The sequence below is a fragment of the Lathyrus oleraceus genome, chromosome 3 (assembly GCF_024323335.1).
Source record: "Lathyrus oleraceus cultivar Zhongwan6 chromosome 3, CAAS_Psat_ZW6_1.0, whole genome shotgun sequence".
In the NCBI taxonomy this organism is placed as follows: domain Eukaryota; kingdom Viridiplantae; phylum Streptophyta; class Magnoliopsida; order Fabales; family Fabaceae; genus Lathyrus; species Lathyrus oleraceus.
Genome location: NC_066581.1, coordinates 444,514,296 through 444,533,786, shown reverse-complemented (window position 1 = coordinate 444,533,786; position 19,491 = coordinate 444,514,296). Strand labels below are relative to the sequence as shown.

The 19,491-nt window shown below is 31.8% G+C and overlaps 1 protein-coding gene and 1 long non-coding RNA gene across 2 annotated transcripts; one reads left to right on the top strand and one right to left on the bottom strand.

The window, feature by feature from the left end:
- Window positions 1-11,627: 11,627 nt before the first annotated feature.
- Window positions 11,628-13,389, top strand: LOC127128109 (F-box/LRR-repeat protein 4). Its single transcript, XM_051057356.1, has one exon. It carries the CDS (start codon window positions 11,795-11,797, stop codon window positions 13,202-13,204), a length of 1,410 nt encoding a protein of 469 aa, XP_050913313.1. The 5' UTR covers window positions 11,628-11,794; the 3' UTR covers window positions 13,205-13,389.
- Window positions 13,390-18,001: 4,612 nt separating this feature from the next.
- Window positions 18,002-19,221, bottom strand: LOC127129376 (uncharacterized). Its single transcript, XR_007806320.1, has 2 exons — window positions 18,813-19,221; window positions 18,002-18,613 (listed from the first exon to the last, which is right to left on the bottom strand). It is a non-coding gene; the product is annotated as an uncharacterized LOC127129376 (long non-coding RNA).
- Between the last annotated feature and the right edge of the window lie 270 nt (window positions 19,222-19,491).

Here is a 19,491-nt window from a genome sequence, read left to right as displayed (position 1 = left end):
AGGATCATAATGTTATCCATGGCATCCCACTGTAGGGAAGTAGAAAATTCATCAGCCCTTTTCTCTAGATACTTTCTCGGCTAGCTCTATGTTAGACTACCCAATCCCCTCACTGTGAGATCTAAGCTTAAGATAATAGTCCTGAAGGCAGAGACCATACATTTGTTTTACCATGAGAAGGAGCAAGCCTTCCTATGGTAATCCTTCGGGATAAGTCTTGTCTAGGCATAACCCTAGTAACAACCCTTGGGGTTGATAAAATAAGGTTACTATGGATGAAGTAGGTTCTAGAAAAATGGTTCTCAGATCACATCCAAGTTACCAACATATTAAGAGCTAGCATTACTATGAAGATATCTTTAGGGGGTCTATTATGAGTGTAGCTTCCATGTATCTTTTAGATATGAAACCTCACATAAAACATTTCATCTCTACGTCTTCACTTAGGTTTTTCTCAAGTCGGGGTTTTAGCTTCTCACATAGTGACATTTATATTCATGACATGGCAATATGAACAATAATAATATAACAGGAATACAAAAAATAAAACATAAAGAATAAAAACAAAAACCAATAAATAAAATAGAAGAAACCAAAAATATACAAAAGTAAACAAAACAAAAACACACAAAACACAAGAACTAGAGGTTAGGATGAACTCTCTTTAGGGAAGTAGCAATTCCCCAGCAAAGTCGCTAGCTGTCACGGTTGGGGAAAATACATAATTGTCATCATCCTTTATTCATTCCTATGGAACAGAGAAATAATGATAAAAAAACTTATGGATAAAGGGTGAGACTGGGTTCGGGAGTTGGTTCAGCAAGGGAAAGGTGTTAGGCACCCCTTACCTCCATTGTACTAAATGGGATCATTCTCTAGTTCTAGGATAACTATGTGTTTCTGAAGGGAATGTTTGTCTATGTTTCTTATCTATTTATTTATGAAGAAAATTCTATTATTTAGAAGAAATAGTTTAATTTATACTGGAGAACACATAAAATCTATTTTTTTTTGTTATCATACTCGCTAGAGTGTTAAGACTTTATGCATACGACCTCCATATTAGGTGACGGATCAGAGCATCGCAGTTCTTCTAGAAAATATTTGTTTGTTTTGTATTTTTTAGATTTTGTGAAAGTACTCAACACATCAGGGGCGGAGAAATGATTGATTTCGAAAATGCATCAATGCACAAGGGCAAAGGACTTAAACTTTGGGTGCATGGTATTGATTTTAAGTTAACTTATTAGTTGGCAAAAATGTTATAATTAACTTATTTAGAAATTAAATTAAATTACGTAACTATATGCGTAATTGTTTTTATCTGAAATTTTAAACATAATTAAATAAATGACAGGAAATAACATTACGATCTCGATTAAACCATATATATCCTCAGTAATATCCCAAAAGTTAACCCTACAATTAATCATAAAGATGCACTAATAAAAACCTAATTTCCAAAGCATATTTTTGTATTTTTGCAAATTAAAATGAAATTAAGTAAACCCTTAACTTAGAAAATTAATTATTTTAATTAAATAAACTAATTATTAATTAGATTTTAAAAATAAAATATTAATTTTGAATTTTTTAATTAGGAAAATAAATGAATTAATTAAAATTAACTAAATTAAAGAGGGGGTGTATATATTAAGTTAACTAGAAATGAACCTCTGATTGGGGGTGGTAAAAGCAATGGATTTGAGGCCCGCTGGCCTGGGACCCAAGGCGCCACACAGGTCAACTCAGAAGAGTCAATGATTGACTCTCAACTGGGAGCGTCAGATGCGCTGACTAAAGGAGTCACCCTGATCTCTTGACGTACGTTGGATGAGAAGACCCAGAAAAGTAAGTGAAACAGATGGATGAGATTCATAGTTAATTAGGGGATTATGGTGTGCTAAACCTCACAAGATGAGTTAAAGTCAACTCATCTGAAGGCTTTGACGGAGGCCACGTGTGGCATATCAAAGAGGACATGGAGGGAGTATATAAACGCATCTCCTTCAGACTTGACTCATTTCTCACTTCCTTTCTCTCTCTTCCTTTCCTCACTCTTTGTCCTCTCTCTCTCTAACTCTCTTCCGAAACCCAAACTCCAACCACCCTTCAAAGCCCACAACCACCTTATAATGTTGTGATCTCCAAATCTCCAGTTGAAGCTCAACCAGGATCTTCAATCGGTGTTCATCTGGGTGATGAACACCCTCCCAGAACCTTTAATCCTACGAACCCTAACCCCAACCTAACGAACCTTACCCCCAACTTCAAGAACCTTAACCCTAATCGATGTACCCAAACAAACCTTAACCTCACAATGAAGAACCCTAACCCTGAAGAAGATGAATCTTCATCTTATTCCTTAAGCCAAAACTAAACCTAACCTAGATCAAACATAAACGTACCCAAAATCAAAACAAACCTTCACCAAATCACAGATCTCGATCCTCTCGACCTCAATCAAACATCAAAACTCATAAATTAGAGGGTAAAACGTAAACCCTAAATCCCTTAACCCCAATTATCAAACCAAAACAGCAACAACAACATCATAAACAAACAATAAGATAAATTACGGAATTCAACCAACCTACGAAGAAGAGGTGCATTTCGATCTCAAAGGTAAAAATTTCAATTTTAAATTCTCTTTTGCTTTATCTGATTCCTCCCATTTCTCTAACTTCTTCCTTCTTTTGTTTGTACGAGGTACTTACCAATCTGTGGATGGAAGTTGGGCTCGAGTGAATTAGGGTTTCAATGTGAAACCCTACACACAAATGTTTTGAGCTTTTTAGTGAGGGTTCGAGTCTTCAACAGTAAATAGCTTAGGGTTTTTCTATTTTTCTCCTCCCTTATTCTGATTTAGACTTAGGTACTTATAGATTATGAATTAGGGTTTGGATTTAATTCTGATTGTATTTTAAGGAAAATTTGTAATTTGACTATGATTGTAATTTATCTGATTAGATTTCTAATTTTTTTTTAGGTTTTTGGATTTGATGTGTTTGGACTAATTTTCTTGTAATATGTGTTGTATAATGAATCTTTCAATGAAATGAGAATGTTTTGACTGAATCTAAAAATTGCAAGTTTAGATTTTGTTGATTTCTTGATTGCATTAGTTTAGGGTTTCCGAGGTTAGGGATGACCTAGGCTTGGCCCCAGGTCGTGAGTTTCACCCCGTCCGGGTGATGGATTCTGGGTCTTGCTTGACCCAGTTGAAAAATGGGCTTAGGCCCAATTCGATCAACCTATTGACCCGTCTTAAGAAAAACAATATCATTGCTACCAAAAAACAATTAACTAATATTCTAATTAACTTAACTAATCTTATAATAATTACACATTAGACAAAAGTCCAATTAGTTTAGTATCATAATTATTAATTAATTAATCTAACTATACCAATAATATATGTTAAACAAAAACCCAATTAATCATAAAGCAATCAATACTTCATTAATTTAATTAATTAAAATTCAATTAATTTAATTAATTAATATTTAATTCATAATATTAATCTAATTAATTTAATAAAAAGAAAAATGTTATGTTATCCTAAACCCTATATTGTCCTAAACTTAGAGTTAATTCATGTGAGTTTAGGGACTTTTAAAAAGTCAAAATGATCATCTTTTGACTTTTTAGGTCATTGGGGTAGATTAGATGTCTTGCATGGCCCCTGGATATGTCAGTGACCTAGACCTTAGGTTAGAAGAAAGATGGTCAAAATTTGGGGTACGACATCCTTCATACACAAGAAAATTTAAAAAAACATCAACACACATAAACCTTACAACAACATCAATGAAATAACACTCACTATCCTTTAAACAAAACAAATTTTCAACTTAAATCATCATATTCCCTTGAAACAACATAACAACAACAACCCAATAAGCAATCCAAACAAAAATTTGAAACTTAAAAAAGAAGTGGGATCGAAATCTATCGGGAGTACCCACAAGAAGCCGCAATCGAACCTCTGCTGTGAACCACCACAAGCTTCCACCAACGATGCATCGAACAAGTTCACTGCACAAAGTCGTGCACCACCATCGATGCAACAACCCTTTGTGCGCAGCCGCCATTCAGCATAAAACCTTCAGTTGTCCCCTCCGTTTGTGCACCACCCCTTCCGACTGTCCTTGCCGCTACACATTGTTTGCCTCTCCGCCCTCACATTTGCTCTACGCCCGCTGGGAATCTCAATTGGTACCTTTTTTCCTTTTGTTGTGTCATATTGATTTATGTCATGGAATTCATATGGGAATTATGTTTAAGGTTTGTTGTTAATTCCAAAAATGAAAGAAGAAGAAGAAGAAGAAATTGGGGGTGAGAGGAAGAGAGAATACACTTTGTGAACAAAGAAGAAGATGAAATATATTCCCTTATGATTTGTTTATGTTTTTTATTTGTGTTCTATTTATTTATTTTTTAACAAACAAAGTAGAAGCATGTCTCCCTCTTATTGGTTATGATAGTTGTGTTGAAAAGTCAAAGGGAAGTGAGAGAGAGCAATAGATTTTCATTGTTCTTTTTATTTTATTTTCCGCCACGTGGAAACACATATGAGGTGTGTTTTTCCATTTTAATTTTTTTTAGAAGACCAAAGGGGGACGACGCCCTCATCCTTTCTATTGCATATATTGTTTTTTTAAATTAATTGTTTATTTTGTATTGTTCTCCTTTAATTAAGGTTAAATTTTTATGATATTGGGCTTAGCCCACTTCACCTCACACATCCCTATTTTCTCTCACAGTCCAAGATACACCCCCTTTGTCCTTTTAATTCACTCTTTATTTAATTAATTGGTTTAGTTGTCCCATTTAATTTAATTACTTAATTTTTTATCTTATTTTTCAAATTTAGTCATTTATTTATTTTAGTTGTAATTTAGTTTTAGTTGTGTCATCTTAACTTAGTGTTATTTAAACTTATTTGTTAACTTGGTCATTTGAGTTAATGTTTTTAGGTAATTCAATTTAATTAAAATAATACAAAAATATCTCTGTTATTTAAGTTAAAACAAAAATACAAAAAAAAAACGTGTCTTATTATTATTATTACAATATTTTAATTAAATAAAGAAAAACACAAAAATAAACTTTTATTTTCATTCAATTAAAAACTTAAAAAATAATGAAACTCTTTCTTTTTAAATAAAAAGTCGGATGAAAAGACTTCTTGGACGTATCTCCTTGTAATTCTCTGAGCATTCGAATACAAGTCGAATGTTCACCTTCCACCTTAAAATCTATCCAACTCATAAAATCCATTCTTCTACCGCCGTCGCGCGATGAAAACTTTTTCACAAATTAAAATCAATCAAACACACAAATATTTTCTAACGAACTACGATGCTCTGAGTTTTTCATTGCACTTGAGAATAGGTAGACACATGGTTTTGAAACTCTGGCGAGCATATTATAAAAAGACTTCTTATTCCTTTGTAATTATCTTTTTTTCTCTTCTCTTTTTTTTAATATATTTTAATAAATAAAATAAACACCTACAAACATTCTCGTAACAAACCCTTAACCCTTAGAGCTATAGGAGGTTCTCGTTGAGTACAACGAATGTGAGGGGTGTTAATGCCTTCCCCTCACATAACCGACTCCCGAACCCACATTTGGTTGCGATAATCAACTTATCTTCATATTTAGGGTTTTATCGATGTTTCCCTTCTAAAAATAAAACTTCAACATATACGCTTTGGTTGCACAGTCCCATATAGAAACATATATATGACGTGTGAATAGCTTATGCATCAGATCTAGCTTATAATAAGCACCTCTGCATGAATTAACATGCGGTGTTACCTCACTAAATGTAACTTAAGACTACTCAATATTCAGAGCAACAACAACTTCTTCAATGACATCTCGAGGGTCTAGAACAATCCCTTGATAGACAGAGGAAGCATACAAGAAATGGTGTCCAGTGTAATGCTCATCTCACTGAATGGCATGTGAAATGACAATGTCTATGGATGCCACCTCTTCGCTAATATTGATACCAAGTTTGTGTCTATCTTCGTCAAACTGGTTCTCTAGAGTGAAGATAGACTAAACCGAGTCATCCAACTCTCCATCTTTAGTGGAAGATAATGAGGAACTCTTCATGTAAACTTTGTCCCATGTCTAACAACCTTCAGTTCTTTCTTCGGACCTCTCTCCTGGAAAAAATTAAAAATTATATATTATAAAACACAAAATTAAAAATTAAATACTATTCAAAATAAATTAACTTACATTTACTTACCTCACCGAACCATAAATGGAAAGCAACATGATGCTCGTATTTGACCAGAAGAGACGTATCGTACGACCCTCTTAGAAACCCTATCGATTGTGGGACTGATGCATATCCACCAATATGCTTATCCTTATCAACCAACGATGATCAAGTGCCCCGTCCTAAACAACCATGATATGAGATTCAACCGTTTTTGCCTCGTGTTCGCACCATTGGCAAATCAAACAAAAAACACATTTAGAAACTAAAAAAATTCATTTCCTGAACACTTTCAAAAGAGAGTTCTGGTGTGTTAATGCTACTCCCAACCAGAACACTTTCAAAAAGAGTTTTGGTGTAGTTTTCCACAAAACTACAATACAATGTAAAAGAGTTCTGGTATATGTCAATACTGGATATCTTTTTCTAAGAGTTTAGGTGAATTTAAAACATCGGATAACTTACTAATTGAGTTTTAATTTATTGACTGTGTGTACTGGAAAGCTTGTCTAAAGAGTTCTTGTATAAAAAATTATATTTCTGGATCGAAATACTTAGAACACAAATAGGAGGAAAAGTGAAAAAAAGAAGAAAATAAACTATTTATATGAGGGTATTTTGGTTAAAATATATATAATATATGGGTAGAGGATTAAATTATGGGGTATGGAGTAAACTTTTCTCCATATATAAAAGGAGAAACATATGAATAAAGCTTGATGAGTTTTGTTAAAATTATAGTTGTTATGGAACATTTGCCTTTTTTTACTATTAAGTTAACACCTCTACACTTAATCAACATTGTAATTGGCTTAATTAATAACTAAATAATTTTTGAACATTTAATTAATTTTAAATTTGAAAAAGATCATGAACATAAAATATTTTGTATAAATGCAACTTGTTAATTATTAACGATGCCAAAGTGCGCTCAATATCTTCTTTCTGGCCATCAAAATCTTTAGATGAACTACAGTAAAATAATACACGATAGATTCAAAGTTTAGACATGATAAATATCATATGTTTAGACACATGCAAACAATATTTAATATAACACGTGATGCATAAATCTAAACTCCAAATACACTACACGCCATTCACATTAACCTATATGTATGTAATGAGAAGCATAAGACCAATTTTCTTTCGGGGGGGACTAACCTGCTGCCAAATGATATGGATGTATGGGGAGCTTTTCCTCTCTCTTGGTTGCTCAACGTCTAAATGATGCAAAGATTTAAAAAATAACTAGTGCTATTTATATTCATTCTTTAATGAATTTAATGAGCCCGATTATACAATAATATGCACGAAACATTCAAGGATACACCATTAGGAATATTTCAATTTTACACTCGACATATACGTGATAATGTTAGGGTGAAACTTTTCTGACTCTTGCTTGGGCAACTTATCATGTCTAACTAAGCTTTTACACTAGTTACAATACATTTGTTAACCACATGAATTGCAAAAGTGTTGATATCATTCATGCATATAGTATTTACACATTAACTTCTAAAAGTGATGCCATCATTCATCTACATAATGTTTAGACGTGAAATTATTACTACATAAATCCAAATACAATAACTTTTATCAAATCTATCTCAGTCATGTTCACAAGTGAACTATTACTACATAAATACAAATGCAATAACTTTGATCAATTCTATCTTTGTCCTTCCATCTTAACACATACACCAATTATCACTATTATATAATATCTTTTTATATGAGAATTTCATAACATTTTTTCAAGCTTTTCTTTCAAAATCTATAAACTACATAATTCTTAACAAACAACAATTATAAATAAGTTTGAAATATTCATGGCATCAAGCAGTGTTCTTATTCATTCTACTCTCATAGACACCTTCACAATTGTCAAAATATCTACCCAAGTAAGTCTTTAACAATCTTCTTCATTATGTATTTTGACAAAAAAAAAATTAATACTCTTATTTTAAGTTTGATCATTGTTTTTCCTTTTTTTTTTACAGCCATATCCAAAAATTGATCCATATTTTGTTAATATGTATCAAAATGACATGAACAAAACACAAACTTTCTTAAACAACAAAGATATTCATCATTTTACTATATATAACAAAGACAACGATCATCCCCTTATAATCACTTGTTTGATTTCTATTGTTCATTATAATAACCTCCCTGATAATGTTTTTGGTTAAAGTAGGATATTATGGTGACAAATTTTTGGAATCAGAGACTACAAAATAATATCATCTCAACAAGATTTACCACATCATATCAACAACATTTACCATATTATCAGAGTCCATGCTTCTGCCATGAAAATATTTTTTCATTTGGTTACACTGACCATTGTTAATATTTCTTTGCTTAAATTAGTTAAGTTGTTATACTTTTTATCCCATAAATATTGCTTTCATATATTATATTTTAGAAATTATAGGTAGACTTTGCAACAATATTAAGAGACTATGACTATCATTATCTTCTTTTGTATAGTGATAACGGCAAGAAAGAATTACTTACTTTATTGAATATCAGAGATCCGTACAAAACAGAATTGTCAAACGAAATACACGACTTTTGTGAATCAAATATATTCAGAGAAGGAGACAAAATTTGGTTCAAAATTAATGTTATTTTAACAAACAATAAGTATCTTGTATATAAGGTTCATCCATAAAGTCTTCTATTACCATATTATTTGGCACTTCTTTGCAGAGTTAAACTAGTGATTAATAAATTTTCACTTTATTTTTATTTTTTTGGAAAGAAATTACTTTATTTCATAAACCAAAAAACAATACAAAGCAAGGCGATCTCGAGGATCGAACCAAACTAACATATCACATTAAGCTAGGGGAGGAGCCAAAAAATAAGGCATTATCAAACTAACATTATAACGCCTTAGATTTGTTTTCATCAAACTCCTATGCAAAACACTATCAATGATTTTAGGGCCTACAATGACACTATTCAAGAGGACTCCAAAACAATGTTGGTTTCTAAAAATCCAGCTTTCATAAACAGCCTATGTAAAAGCACATTTGAGTATCTCTACTTTGATGGCCTTTCCTTTGCTTCAATTAATCACCCAATTGAGTTCATCCTCCCAACCCATAGGTTTGTGACCTATTTGCAGCCATTTAAAGACATACCCCAAATACCTCTCAAGGTGTCACAAGAGAAAAACATGTGATTTAGAGTCTCTTGCTCCCTGCAAAAACAACAAGAATTAGAGCTAATTAATGAAAATATATGAAATCTCTCCTTGATTGCTAGTCTATTATGACAAGCCAACCAAACCGTTAACATGGCTCTTGGTGTAGTTGGGTTATTGAAGAAAAGTTTCCTATAAGGAACCATTGGTTACTGAGCTTTGAGATCATAGTAGGCTTTCTTTGTTTTGAACTTTTGAAGTTGTAAACTATTATTCCAGTTCTGTAGTTGACCAACTTCTTGGCTCATCATAAAAATAGATTTAAGGATCCAAGAGCAAGAGTTTCTAATGGGAATTGTCATGACATCTTCATTTTTCACATAATAACAATGGATCCATTTGATCCAAGGGCTATAAGATTTCCTCCATAAGTTTCATAACATCTTCATCAAGTTGGCTTTGCTCCATGTCACTAGGGAAATAATATTGAGCCCCCATTGATTCTTTGGAATGGAAGCTTTGTCCCAAGCCACAAGAGATTTTCTTGTGATCTTTTCTCCTCCTGACCATAGAAATAAACTATAAATAACCTCATCATTTTTAATCACTTTCGTTGGGAGAGGAATACACTGCATCTAAAAATTAACTATAACAAATAGCACACTCTTTATCAACTGAACTCTACCAACAAAGCTAAGGAGCATATTACTCCAATGTCAATTTTAACCATCATTTTATCAACTAAAATTAAATCATGGGCCACAAATAATTTTTTGCTGGTTAAAGGAATTCCAAGATACCTGAAAGGTAGAGGTACCATACTGAAAGTAGTAACACCTGAGATAAACTCCTTGGTCTGATCATCTACATTACCATAATAAATATTGCACTTCATAGGAGTAACTGTTAACCCTGTAGAGTTGGAAAAAACATTGAAAGCTTGCGTGAGTAACTCAATATACATGGTGTCACCTCTTGTAAAAAGTTGGAGATCATCTGCAAAATTCAAGTTGATGATGCCCAGCTTTTCACACTTGGCATGGAAGTTGAAGTTCGGGTTGTTTCTAAGTTTTTTTAACACTCTGTAGAGATATTCCATGACTATAACAAATAGCAGAGGAGAGAGAACGTCTCCTTGCCTAAGACCTCTCTTAACCCTCAAGATGCCGGTATGTTCTCCATTAATCCTGAACTTATAAGACACAGTGGTAACAATTGTCATAATCCAATTAATAAACTGATGAGGAAAGCTCAGTTAATTTAATATGACTTCTAGGACACTTCATTCCAAAGTGTCGTATGCTTTCTAAAGATCCATTTGAAGCACGCATCTAGGAGCTCCCTTTTTTTCACTATATCCCTTGATCAACTCATAAGCAAGATGAGTGTGATCATGAATATGTTGCCCTGGCACGAAAGTTGTTTGGCTCTGGTGGATAACCTTGTCCAGAATTTTACTCAACCTATTGATCATCATGATTTTTGATATAATTTTCACTTCATTTTTCAATAACCAATATTTTAATAGTTTCACTAATCATTATTTAAGTTATTTCACTAACGAATATTATTATTATTAATATAAAAATTATTATAGTTTATTTGAAAACATATTTACATTTTTTTTAAATCATTATTTTAATCGAATATAAAAAAACATAATTACTTTTAATTCTAACTAATCAATTACATAAAAATTATTTATTTTATTATTTAACTAATATAAATATTTTTTTAATATTAGGACTGGCAGCGCAATTTCCAATACATAACTTTATATATATATATATATATATATATATATATATATATATATATATATATATATATATATATATATATATATATATTATATATATATATATATATATATATATATATATATATATATATATTATTTATTTGTTTTATGGAACCTTGGCCTCTTTTTACTATAAACACCTCTACATTTAACTAACACTACAATTGGCTTAATTAATGACTAAATAATTTTGGAACATGTAATTAGTTTTATAATTTAAAAAAAACTGATGAACAGAAATCGCACCGTATAAATGCAACTTTGTTAATTATTAAAGAATTGTGTTGATGTCAGGCTTAGAAGGTGGCACTCCTAAATTTGTGTGATAAGTGTGATAAATGAAAGAGGGTTTATTTGTGTAGATTTTATAATATGTGTGTGAATTTGGTGTTTTTATATAAACTTAATCTTATAAATGTATTAATATAAAGTTTGGAGATTGACATCCCAACACAGGACCTGTCCATTACACATGCGTCTAAAATTCATTCAACAAGTATCCTTCCTCTTTCAAACACACTTCACTTATCACCTAATTATGTCTTTCTCTCTCTTATAAAAAACCAGCTGGCTTCTCCCAACAACCCAGAAGATGGATAATAGGCTATGCGATGAACTCTTGCAAGAAGTCTTCCTAAAACTTCCATCTTCTTCCTCCTCCTCCTCTTCAATCTCCCTTGTTTCAAAGCGATGGCTTCATCTCTACCGTTCATCTAAACCCACCCTTTCCCTTCGTTTCAACAACCCTCATCATCACTTCTTCTCTTTCATCTCTCTCCTCAATCAACACCTTTCTCTCTCTTCTCTCTCTCTCTTCCTTCTTTCATCTTCCACCACCACCCCAACAACATCCCTTCTCCTCTCTGCTATTTCCTCTTGTTCTTCTTCCTCCAAACTTGTCTCTCTCACTTTCCTGCCTGCTCCTGTTCCTCTCTCTTCCATCGTTTCTCTCTCTAACTCTTGTACCCTATTGGTGTCCCTTTCTATTACTCTTTCAAGACCTGTTTTTCTCAATTGGGTTTTGTATTTTCCTTATTTAAAACTTCTCTCAATTGTTTTCTGTTATGAGGACGATGATGATGATGGCGGTTGTTCTGAGGTTTTTGAAAGTAAAGATTTTGATAAGGAACTGAGTTTGGAAACTGTTTGTTTTGAGGGTATCCGTAGAGATGATCTGGGAATTGCTTGGCTATGGAAGAGATGCAAAAGGCTTAAGAATTTGAAGCTTCTAAGTTGCCAAGGAATTGGTAGTTCTTACTCATCTTTTGTTCACTGTTTGCAGGGTATTCAACAAATTGAGCTTAAAACTTGTAGGAGTGTGCTTGATGGAGTTCTCTTGGAAATTGCACAACATTGCAGCTCATTGGAATCACTTTTGGTTCATGATGGTGGTAGCAGAGAGGCTTTGCTACATTTCTTTTCTAGTTGCACCTCTAATTATTTGCGTAAACTTGATTTTCGTTTGCCTATGGACCTTGAAAACAATCATCTTTTTGTTATGGCTATGAATTTCAGAGGCCTTTCGTGTCTTAGGCTTCAAAGTTGTTGTCTTGTAACTGGTCAAGGGCTTAAGGCTCTTGGTATGGCTGTGAGTAATGGTCTTGAAGAATTGGCACTCATAAACTGTCATGTGGTTGAAAGGGAGAAAGGCTTGCTTGCAACTTTGGGTCAACATTTGAGGCAATTGAGGAAACTAGATTTGTCTCATAATGAAATGTTGTTTGATAAGGATTTCATTTCGATGTTGGTTTCTTGCACTCATTTGGTTGATTTGAAGGTGAGAGGCTGTAAACGACTCACTAGTGTGGCTATACTTTCTATGCTTAGGAGTTGCAAGAGACTTCAAAATGTTGACATTATGCACTGTTTGGGGATAGAATCTGATGCTATTGAACTATTGGTCAAGAATTGTCCAAGTTTGACAAGATTGGAGGTTGAGGGAAGTAAGCTCTCGGATGCTGCAAAAATCTGGGCATCGGATAAATTTATTGAAATTGTTTAAAACAAATTTGTCGTATCATTGTGTATTTGTGTATTTGTATTCCACTTTGTAGTTATACTATAAACCTTATACCATCAAAACTATGGTTATAATGCCGCTGCCATAGCATAAATCATTTAGGTTGCAGAAACAATGTGTATATTAATTCTGAAATTTGAAATAAAGAGGTATACATTTCAGTTTCATTGCTGTAATTTATTATTGGATAATCAAGTTATTATGTGTACTTAATATAAGAAAATCAATTCCAACCAAATTTACTAATTACCAAAATGAAAAATTAATCTAATCCAATATTTCATGTCCTCAATAGTTATTCCAACCAAATTTACTAATTACCAAAATGAAAAATTAATCTAATCCAATATTTCATGTCCTCAGTAGTTATTTCAACCTAATCCTATTTTTAATTAATTTTTATTTTTTAAATTATTATCCAATTAATTTTAGATTGAAAGTTTAATAATATTAAGGATAATGCTAACTTGTGTGGACACAATTTAAGAAACCTACTTATAAAAAATTTATATTAAAAAAAAAATCAATCAAAAAATCAATTCTATACTTTTATTATAATCAATACACAATTTCAAAAAAAAAAAATTAATTATAATTCATGTACCTTTTCATATTTTAATGAATAAAAAGTAAAAAGTCAATTTTACTTTCGAATACCACTGTTGTGTTTTGTTATATATATTGCCTGAAGAAATATTCTTCACCAAACTAAACATCTTACCATCTTACTCAGGTAATATTCATATCTCATCATGCAAGATTCTTTATTTTAGAATCTCTTTTCCTTTCAATGATTGTCTTGTTGCAATTATTTTATTATCTTGAAAGCAAAATCGGAAGAAATACGCACAATAACTGCAAACCAAATCACGCAGAGGAAACAACATGAATCAACAGAATCGCACATAATCAGAAGAAGAAAGAGATTGAGACTTAGCAAAAAGAAGAAGAGGATAGCGGCTCAGATCGGGATCGTTCACTGTGGCTTTTGGATTCCTCGCTTTTGCTCTGATATATCAACTCTGATGTTGTTTGTGTTTTCTTTCCTAATCCCTTCATTTATTGAACTTTTATAATTTGTAATCTCATGATCATAGTGAAATTGAATGTATTGGGTTCAATTAGGGCTTAGGATTTTTGTGTGTTCTTCTTGAATTGCCATGTTTATTGTTGAGTGATAGATGATACGAGATCCAAAGAATATGGAGAGAGAGGCAAAAGATGAACTCAGAGAGAGGCCATGAGAGTTTGGAGAAATGGTTGTTGTGTGCACCGAAGTTAAACTAAAGAGATGAGACCGAAGAAAAGAATGAGATGTCTAGTAACATAATAAACATAATTGCGGTAAATTTCCTACAAATAATTGCGATAAATTTCCAAAAAAACATTCAAAAACAATTGCGGTAAATTCAAACAAATCTAAATTATGATTATTGTAATCAAAATTATAACAATTTTTTTAAATCTCTACAAAATATTCAACTCCTTGTTATTGATGGTACTTACATTTTTAATATTTTTTATTCTTAGTTTTTACTACTAATATTTTTATTTATTTGTAAAAATTCAAAATTTTAAACAAATCATAAATATAAACATTTTAAAGAAAAATGATCCGCAATTAATGATTTTAAAATATTTATTTGAAAATTACAATTATCATTTAAAATTATTTATTTAATTTCTTAATATTAGGATGATCAATTCTAATTAATGCATACTAAAATAATTATATTAATTGTATTTAATTTTTTATTTTATTTTATTATTTTTATATAACTTTGCTATTATTTCAACATTCAAACACAATTGTGGTAAATTCAAAGAAATCTAAATTATGACTATTATACTCAAAATTAGACAATTTGTTTTTTAAGTTACTACAAAATATTAACTCATTATTATTAATTGTACTTAAATTTTTATTTATTTTTTATTCTTATTTTTGGCTACTAATATTTCTATTTATTCCTAAAAATTTATACAAATCAAGATTTCTAGTGATGTTCACAAATAAATGATTGCTTAATTATTTCATTTATTTTTTCTAAAGACGAGTCGAGACTACTTAATTTGTATATCTTTTATATACATTTATTGACCATCAATATACTATATTTATTTACTATTTATAACGATATTGTGTGACCCATGCTCACGCACAGGGAGATGACTAGTTAATTATTTTATTAATTTTTTCTATTAAAATATATATTTACGACGAGCCAAAATTGCTTAATTTATATATCTTTTATATATATTTATTAACCATCACTATACCATATTTATTTATTATTTATAACAACATTGACGATCCGCGCGAATACACGTGTCTTTACTAGTTTATTAAAAAATTTCACGCCATATATATATATATATATATATATATATATATATATATATATATATATATATATATATATATATATATTGTATATTATGCATATATGAAAATAACATTATATACACTCAAGGTAAACCAAATTCCAAACCATAAAAAATAAAAGAAAGGAAAATATTACACATATGAGTATATGAAATGATTAATCTTTATCAACTCAAGACTCAACCATAAAGAAACAAATGAATGGAAAAGAAAATGTTTACATACTATGAGTTTATTCATTCGAAATCAAATGAAAGAAAGAAACCACATTACATAATATGAGTAGTTGAAATGACAATCTCTTATTAATCAAAGACTTAACCCTAATAAATTAAATAAAGAGAAAAAAGTACATTACATACTATAAGTAGTTGAAATGGCTGACACTTGTTCATAAAAGACTTAATCGTAAGAAACCAAATCAAGAGAAAATAAACTATATTACATACTTTAGATAATTGAAAGGTTCATTTCTTGATGACTAAAGATCTAGTAATTAGACACCAAATCAAAAGTAAAGATATACATTACATAACATTAGTAGTTGAAAAGTGAATCTCCTGTTGATCAAAGAGTTAATAGTAAGAAATCAAATAAACAAGTAAGAAGTACTTATGATTAGTTGAAATGTCCGTTCTTTATTATCCAAAGAATTAGTAATTAAAAAACAAATAAAGAGAAAGGAACTATATTATATAACATGAGTAGTTGAAAGGTCCATCACATGTAAACCAAACCACAAACCATAATAAACCAAATGGGAAAAAAACAAAATATTACACGTATTATGAGTAGTCGAAAAAATCAATCTTATCGACCAATGACTCAATAATAAAGAAATAAACGAAGAGAAAATAAGTGATTTACATACTATGAGTAATTTAAAGGTCTCTTCTTTGCTGGTGACTTCTCAGCAATGTATTGATGGTATCGCAGTAATAAAATATCAAATCCACATGATGTACTTTTTATAACAAGAAAAAAAATGTGTGCTTAGAAAATAGTAAGGGAGGGGGGGTCAGATTTCAAAGCGAAAATAAACAAAGAGTTCAGATAGAATTATGAAAGCGTTCAGGTTGTATATAGAATCCTTTATTTCTCTATTATTGATGTTTGATGCCTTACATGAATATTCTCATCATTGTAATCTCACAACGAATTAACAAAACCGCTATAACCAATTCCTTGCGATATAACTCACTAATCACTACTCGGAGCTTCCTATTTCTAGTTAAAGCTATCAAATGGGCTAGTCCATATGGTCCGACCTACCAGGCCCGAAAAATCATAGTGCTTGGGCCTTAAAATTAGAGCCCATATTTTTCAGAGCCTTTTTAGCCCAGTCTTAAAAACCCACTACCCATTAGGGTTAGGCCTTATGAGTCGTGGGTAGCCCCGTTAGACCCATATAGCTATCCCTTATGAGTCGTGGCTAGGCCTTATGAGCCGTGGGTATCCCGTTAGACCTCTTTAAAGTTTATCTCTATTATATTCAATATTTCTCTTTTAAATCGTATACATTAATATAATCAACATCTTTTCCTCGTATTCTATTAGTTTCTCTTATGTTAAATATTCTAGTATTATTTTATTCAATTTAGACATGTATTGTATTTAAAAATACATTATAGTATTTATAAAAGATAATATAGTACTAAAAAATATATTATGTTTAAAATAATATAATTTTTTATTTCACTTATAATAAATATTACAGGGTTTTTATTTTAGTTTTTTATTAAAAAAATCTCATTTAGGACCGGATAGCCCGAAGCCCATCTAAGGCTGGGATTGCGTAGTAATTTTCGAATTCATATTACAATATGACTTTTTTGACCGAGCTCTAAAAATCCCAAGGTCGTCAGGACCGACCCGTTTAGGGTCGGGTAGCCCATTTTGACATCTCTATTCCTAGTTGTCATACCCCAAAATTCACACTACCCTTTACAATATTCATATAGGTCACTAACCTAATCATTTGCATATCATCATAGTTCATGTCACTTGTTGTCTTAGGTCTTACATTTCATGTGGTTCAATCCATATTAGGACATGGCATGTTTCATAAGCATAAAAAGTTTTCTTTCAATATAAGTCATTTGGTTTGCTTGGCTTGCAAGTCTTGTTACCATTTGGATTCGTTGGTCCACCATGTGTTGTTTTTAGATACATCATTGTGTCATCATTTTTTCAAATTAATTTTAGAAATTTCAAATTAATCTTTTTAGTTTCAAATTAATTCTAGAAATTTCAAATTGATTTTAGAAATTTAAATCATTTCTTACTAACGGGTCGTGGTTGTTTTACTTGTTAGTTGGCCCATTCATTCATCATCTTTTTCGCATGAACATTTACATTGCATTAAGCCCAACGTGACAAGCTTAGGCCCATGATTCGATAATTCAATTACCCATCCAAATCCAACATCCAGCATCAAATTCCAAATATCCAAAGTCCAAGTCATGCAGAATAAGACAAAATGAAAAAAATGCATTTGATTACACCAAGGGAATCCACATAAGCAAAGTGGAAATGCAGGAAAGTGAAATTGGCGAGTCAAGTGAAACGCAGATGACGCGAAAACGCAACATAAACGACAAAACACCAAATGAAGAACTCATAACAAAACAAATTTCCAAACGAACCACGACAAGCAGCATGAAAACGTGGCCTGCACATCCAAGTTCAAAACCTCATATCCAATGCAACAGAACTCTATAAATCCATGAAGTAACATTGAAGCTTTCCCCTCCCCTCTTATTTCTCTTTTCCTGGATCATAGTTGAACCACCACCATCTGCTAACAAAGTTCTGGCCACCATCTTTCTTCCTCAACGAAAATTACAGTCAAACTACATCACTTCTCTTTTCCTGGATCATAGCCAAACCGCGCCAATTGTATAACGATCTTCGTAGACCATCTTCATCCGTTTATTTTGAATTCCGCAAATCGTTCTTTATAACGAACTTCCTGTAACTCCTTATATCCGCCCCACCGCTAATTCCTGCACAACAATTCCTGTAAATCATCCCTGAATTACAGTTCATCACAACTCGAGCAATAAATCATAATTTGTAACAGAAAACATCGCAACCAACACATAACATCACCGAACTTCATCCTACAGACTAAGGGATTCGAGCAGAAGAATAAGTGTTATGTAGAAGAAGAAGATCGAAGAATCGGATAGAGCTTTGAGTCACCTGACTTTCGAATTTGACGTCGCCTATGAAGCCGCCTTCACTATCGCCGGTAGGAATCTCTTCTCTTCATGTTAGTTAATTTGATATGGTGTGAATCACGGTCGAATCCGTTTCCGTTTTTCATTCGCCTCCCGACTCTATTCCGTCGAAGATTCATATCGCGGTAGCTTTGATTTGTTTAGGTGGAAGTGTTTCGTTTTAGGTTGGGAGAGATGGAAACGAAGATGGCGTGAGTGTTTTAATGTTTTGAATCACCACCGATGGTGATGAAATCCGGCGTGTCTAGGTTCTACATCGTAGCGGGACCTGATTCTCTATTCTTCTAGTGAGTTGCAACGTGATGAAGAAGGATGAAGCCTCTGGAAACTCTCATAACCACCGGATTGGGAATGTCCACTCCATTAGGCTCAAACGATCTGTATCCACACACTCATCTGGCCTAATTCACCCCCTGCAAGTGGGCCTTATTCCCACTCCATTCTAAGGCCCAATCTTTGTTTGTTTGAATCCATTACCTTGTGTTTTGGTGGTCTTTAGTTAATTAGAACTTAGTTTAGTTAATTAGGATTTTGTTTAGATGATTTTAGAATGTAATTAGTTTTTAGGTTAATTAGATTAGTTTTGAAATAGAAATAATTAGATTAGATAATCCTTTAGAATTAGAATGATTTGAATTGTT

What these genes read in the sequence shown, in the direction of transcription:
- LOC127128109 (XM_051057356.1), top strand. Translation starts at nt 11,795, where the DNA reads ATGGATAATAGGCTATGCGATGAACTCTTGCAAGAAGTCTTCCTAAAA.